The 6,688-nt window shown below is 36.4% G+C and overlaps 1 protein-coding gene across 2 annotated transcripts in view; it reads right to left on the reverse strand.

Moving 5' to 3' along the window:
- The window catches only part of ano5b (anoctamin 5b), a 34,675-nt gene extending 29,530 nt beyond the window's left edge, over positions 1-5,145 (reverse strand). For both annotated transcript variants that reach the window (XM_047363761.1, XM_047363760.1), the window contains exon 1: positions 4,865-5,145. In XM_047363761.1, coding sequence (XP_047219717.1) covers positions 4,865-4,940 — 76 coding nt within the window. In that variant the 5' untranslated portion in view covers positions 4,941-5,145. The remainder of the gene's footprint in view (positions 1-4,864) is intronic.
- Between the last annotated feature and the right edge of the window lie 1,543 nt (positions 5,146-6,688).

The raw sequence follows: 6,688 nt of genomic DNA on the forward strand, positions 1-6,688 counted from the left end.
TTCTAACAAAAAATGTTTTACAGAAAGCTTAAATCGCATGATTTAAAATAACTACAAGAATATAGAATAATCCTGGTGTCTATTAACTGACAACTAAATCAGAAAACATGTTTAAAGAGCTACTGTGCACTAAGAACCTTTTTTGCTACAGGCTACTAGGCTTTCTAAGTAATTGACATATAAATAAAAAACATAATTTAATGGCCTTTATCATGATTGTTTGTATCCATGGTCTATGGCGCTGAATCCAAAACAAACAAGTCAAGGTAGAAATGGACGGGCCAGAAAGTTCTGATCTAAGGTTGATTCTACAAGTGTATCTAAATAAATTAGAAAGTAAATGTGAAAAGTTAATTTTATTCAGTAACGCAGTTCATATTGAGTAACTGAAATAAATTATTAAATACTGATTTATTACCCAAGGTGATATATTTAAGGATGTTTTTTCTGTTTATTTAAAGAAATATGATTTACAGGTAATGAAAACCCACCATTTAGTTTCCCCTTAAGTTAAAATAAAAATATTTTTTAACACAAATACTGTTTTATAGTCATGTTATGGCCTACACAATCGTGGAAGTTTGCTGACTTGAGAGTTTCAAAGCAGACAATCACTGACACCCTCCACATGGAGGGTAAGCAACAAAAGATAATTGATTTAGACGCTGGTTCTACAAAGAGTGCCAAGCATATTCATAGATAGTTGAGTGGAAGAAAAAAGTGTGGCAGAAAAACAGGCACAAGCAATGTAAAGTAAAGCCCATTCAAGAGTTTGTGGAAAATTCACAAAGTGTGGACTGCAGCTGGAGTCACCGCACACAAACATTTGTCTGGACATTTCAACATACTTCATGCTTCCCTCTGCTGTTTATGGAGATATTGCTTTTATTTTCTAGAAGGACTTGGCATCTGTCCACACTGCCAAATTAATGCAAAATGACTGTGGTATGACTGAGCTTGACTCACCAGCCAACTGGCCTGGCCTGAACCCCGCAGAGAATCTATTCAGTATTATTAAGAGGAAAATGAGACACCAGATCCAACAATGCAGACAAGCTGAAGGCCACTATCAAACATACCTGAGCTTAATTTAACACCTCAGAGAGCCACGCTATAATGTACAGGACATAAATGCTTTTCAGTAAGCCAAAATGTCTATATTAAAAACTGTTTTTAGTTTATAGGCTGTATGGTGGAGCAGTTGGTAACACTGTTACCTTACAGCAAGAAGGTGTTCTCCCTGTCCATGTGTGGGTTCTCTCCGGGTACTCTGGCATTCTCCCACAGTCTTTTATTTTTTGTTATAACTCCTGTCTATTGGCCAAGACATGGCTGCAGCTGAATGAAACACCAAAAGGCCAGACGAGGAGAGCGTTACTCTATATGAACAGAAAAATCCTTGCGTTGCCTCTGGGATTTTATTAAACATATTTTAAACCACAGTAATCATATGATGCAAAATTGTTGACATTTTAAAACTGTGGTTCACCTTGAAACCAACCCATGTCTGTAATGATGCACAAATTACAGAACTACAGTTTGTTTGTTTTTTAATCATATTTAAACTGTGGAAAATCAGAAACCTTTTCATGCCTGTTTGAAATACATTTCTATTACTCAAGTCGGAAACATAAACAGAGAACTCAGACCTTTTAACTGTGGCTATCTATTGGGATAATGAAATTACAACGCCTGTTTCCATAGCGACTCGTTTGCTCTGCTACACCTCTGACATCAAGATGACTTTAGTGGCTCAAATGAGCACAAATCTTGAAAATAACAAGTCATCACTATTACCAGCAAGAGAAGAGCCACATGTGTTTCACTTCCTGGCTGGTGGAATAAATCTGGCACAGCAGTATAGAAGTTAAAAGCTGCATTTAGCTATTTAAGGTCTAGGAAAATAATACCCAAGTTAATTAAGTGCTCACTTGTCTGTACAATATGTTACATGGCTGTCAATGAATTACTGTTTGGACAGCTGTGAACAAGGTAACACACTTCAAACATATAAGTGAAGACAGAGCCTTTCCTCTCCTCTCTGTTTCCCCTTTGGCATGTTCCTGAGGGTCTGTCCTGATAAGAGCCTGAACAACGCCTCCGCACAGCAGGAATAGTTTATTACCTCACCAACGATAATTAAAGAACCTGTCTCCACTAGCAAAACACCAGTAGGTGGATAAAATTAAAACACAAAATGTTGGCTGAAGAGTTCATTATGCTCACTGAACTCTGAGTGAATCATCAGGAGTGTTGGTAATATGGTTTCTTTGTTTTTCTTTTAATATAATCAGCTTTAATGCAGAGCTCGTTTACCCAGATAATTACTGAGCTTTTGAAGCAAATCCAGGATGGGTTGAACCTGATTATTTTGAACCTGTGATTATTGTCCAAAATGTCAAAGAAACAGACACAAAATATATTCATTAATTAAACCATGGCATGGATATTCTTTCCTCATATGAAAACCAAGATGCTGAATGACTGTAAAAATACAGGAGAATTAAACTGGTTTTACCTAGAGATTTTGTTCCTGTTAAGCAAGCTTTAATTCAGTTCAGTATTGAACCAGCTCAAAATAGTAAACAAAAAAATCCCAAAAGCTCCCCCAATGGTTTGGATTGTTATTTATAAAAAAAACAAAAACAGTAGAGACAAAGGGAGGTAATTATCCTGACAGTACAATTAAGATTTGTTGAAGCTGGTAGTAAAGACCTAAAATAAATTACTTAATCACCTGAATCACACTGTTTGTGCAAAAGTCTCCAAATGTTTTAACTTGAATACAGTTGTGCTGATACGTTTACACCTAATAGTAGAACTTCATGTCAGAGAAAATGAATGATAATACAAGAACATTTCTGTCACTCGCATTCGTCGGCTGTTCAGTCCGTTTATTATCAAACAATTGCCTTTTGGTTCTTTTTAAATCATAATGACAACAAAACCAACCCAATGGGCCCTCTTTAAAACTTTACATAACCTGGAAGCTTTGGCCTGATAATGTACACAAAAGTTAATATACAATTGGTTTAAATAGCTCTCTAATGTAACTTTCCTCACCTGTTGTCAACTGTATTTGTTTATAAAGGTGTGTATAACAAGCAAGCATTCAGGTTTCTGACAGTCCCGTACAAGTCAATGCTGCTGGATTCAGTCATGGTGAAAGCAAAAATAATTATCAAAGGATCTGCAGAACAATGTAGTTAAACTTTATAAAAGAGGAAAAGGACATAAAAGATATATTTATGTCTATATCTATATTAAGAAATGCAAGGCCAATTCAACCTCTCATTGTCTGAAGTAGTGAAAAGTTTACTTTCTAGAGAGGTAATCTCAGTCTCCTGACCTCAATATTGTTGAGCCACTTTGAGATCTAAAACCTGCAGTTCATGCAAGACAGAATAAGAATGAACATAAGCTGAAGGCTTATTGCCTTGAAAAATTGGCATCTTTACCCTCTGCAAAAACGGTGCCTCATTTACAAAAGACTTACAAAAAAGACTTCAAGCTGTCAGTGATGTTATAGGGAGCAATCCACTATATTAAGAACATGGTTATGTAAACATTTGGGTAGTTGCCAATGTTATTATGGTTTTGAAAGGGCAAACACAACTGCTTGATAATAAATATGTTACTGTCACTGTCACTGAGTGAAAGAAAAGGTTTTGTTTTATTTTTCATATTCTCTAAAAAACAAACTGACGGAAATTCGCTAGATTTTACTAGAATGGTTAGATGTTAATATTTATTTTTAATGACATAAAAACTGAATATGACCTTTATCTAAAAGTATTGAAAGTTGGGTACTTTCACACTGGATTAGGAGTTTAATCTACCATCAGACTCATTGGAGTTGTTCAGAGGAAGACTTTAAACTTACCTTGGATAAATGAGACTTAGATTTTACAAAGTGGAATTAAAATCAACATGTAATCGACATGTTGAGTGCTTCACGTTTTGCTGCTGTTGATCATATAATCCGAAACTCCAGACATCTGGACATCTGGTCATACATTATTATAAAGAATTTTAAAGCATAACAGGCCTTTGAGTACAAATTTCTTCTCCATCATCAGTTTTATTTATACTTTACTGCAGATGCATGCACTCTTAAATTTTTCAAATGTAATGACTTCCCTATTGTTGATGACAAACAGAAGTCAGTCGCTCATTGCACACTGACAACAAACACAGATTATATGTGACCAGACTTTCTGTTTAATCTCAGCATTTTACACTGATGGCAACAACTTTTGTCAAAGTGTTATCTGACTCTGAGAAATAGCCTTTTCTCACTTCTAATTATGTTGCGCTTTATGCATCTTAACAAAAAGCCATGAAATCCAATGGGTTCATTAGTGATGATGTTTGATGGAGAATTATAGTGACCATGATGGTTGTTGTGTCACCTGTCCACACTGATAGCTTCTTGAAACACCGTTATATGGGTAGCTCTACTATTGTAACACATCTCTCACTCTCTGAGCTGAACATAACATACTCCTTATGCGTAAGGCGGTTGGCTATACTTAAAATGTACATGCTTTAACACAAGTACCATGCTGTCTGTGAAAAGATCAGTTTCAAGAAAAGATGTGCATTTGTTGAACTGTGAACCTATTTTGACCTTGATGTGATATCCTCATGGGAACACGCCAATAGGCTACAGTATAGCGGCCTAACTTTAAGTAGGTTTACCAGCTCAGCGGGTAGAGGATTACTACTGCAACACGCAGCGTGCTGCTTCACCTCATCAGGTGGGGGCATGCCAGCCTTATTCACAAATATTTCACTTTCACTATGACTGCAAACTCAAATAATAATAAAAAAAGATGTTATTAAGAACAATGGGCGTAATCACCTGCGATCTGAGAATCCGAGGTGCTCTGTAGCTCGATCAAAGTTTCCTCCTTCGCCTTCCCCGTTAGTCGTCTCATAGCGGCTATCGGCTTCACCTACTCAGGAAAGTAGGAAAGGCAAAGACGATGCCTCCGTTTCACCTTGTATCGATGGACAACCCACCTTGCAAGAAGCATCGATCAGACGCTGAAATGGTAGGGTCTGATCAGGTCGGTGGGTGATCAGTGGATCATACTCATATATTGACCGACTGTCAAAAAGCTGTACCCTGCCGGGCTCACATGCGCGCACACAGACAAGGCACGCATAAAGGGGAGTGGCGATGCCATTTTTCCGTCGGCAAAAATGTGTGAAGATGTTTTTTTTATTTATTTTTCTTTATTTGAACAGTCTGTGCTCGATCTGTGTATTTACATGTCAGAATGTGTGCCAGCATTTTAAAAAGGTTTGTCTGCTTTCATGTTGACTTTATTAGTCAGGACACATTTTATTGAGGTACCTACATGTGTGATTAATAAAATCAGAACAGGAGCAGACATCAAGGCTCAGGATTTCATCACTATTCCGCCATCTAGTGGCAAGTTATAGATGAGTCAAGCTGAGGCGTTCTTGTTAGAAAACCGAGGTGAAAAGAAACATTTAATCTTTAAAGACAAAAGGAAAGCACTTGACACCAAGGCTCTTTACGGGATGAACAGGTCCAACTCATATGCAATCAAGTAGAATAAAATTTAATTAAAAGTTATTCTAAAACAATTATGTCCAATTCAACCAAATTCAGATTCATGTCCAATTAAATACATCTCCTGTCCCAGCTTGTTACACTATAGTCTGATAACTGACCGATCTGCAGAGCAAATTGCTTTGTTTGGATGATATGGAACTACGAGATCCCCTAGCATAAGATGCAGGTTGGGCATTTAGATATAAAGACCCAGGTTTTTTTCTCATTGTCTGACATTAAAAAAGACTGATTGTTTTCCTTTTTTTAGATCAGTTAGGATACAAAGTTGCTTAAGGGAGACACAGTCAATGTTTTATAGTGGCTATCAAAAAGCCCTGATCTCTGTCCCATACAACATTTATGATTAGAGCTGAACATGTGTGTGTGAGCAAGGTGACCTACAAACGTAGCTCAGTTACGCCAGTTTTGTCTGGAGAAACTGACCAAAATTACAGTAACCAATAGGTGTGCTGAGAAAAAAAAAAAAAAAAAAAGCCTTTCTCATTATTCTGGTGTTAAGCACATAGTAATAATTTTGGTAATTCTTACTGATCTAAGACAAGAACAGTTTACTATGAATTCTTGTCAGAGAATGAGGAATAGGCTTGTGTCTTTTTATATGATATGAATATATGGTTTTAATTGTAAATGTGTAAACTCAGTCATTAAATGATGCTGTGTGATTAATCTCTGAGAATTTTAATACCTATGGTCATAAAATAGACAGACAAATCTTAGTGATAGTTGTTGCTTATGGTTTTTTTGATACTTACTAGTTACTTATGAAAATCATTATGAAAAGGATGTTTTGTTACATTCAATGGTTTATATTGCTGCTTCTATTGTTAATAATTTTTCCAGCAAATAAGACTCTTTACAGTCTCACCAATTTTTAAAGAACCTACAGCATCACCAAAAGTTCGGAAGAACCAACCAGTGTTCATTTTGATGAGTGAACATTGCTTAATGGGCTGGATGGGTCACCAGCTTATATAAACACGAGTAACCTCCGTAATTGGTGTTATAATCTAAATCCTGTTTATTGCTGATAACAAAAAGCACACGACTTAATGGAAGCCACAAATCCCAAACCCCCAGAAT

This window comes from Girardinichthys multiradiatus, chromosome 4 (genome assembly GCF_021462225.1).
Source record: "Girardinichthys multiradiatus isolate DD_20200921_A chromosome 4, DD_fGirMul_XY1, whole genome shotgun sequence".
NCBI classification, from domain to species: Eukaryota; Metazoa; Chordata; class Actinopteri; order Cyprinodontiformes; family Goodeidae; genus Girardinichthys; species Girardinichthys multiradiatus.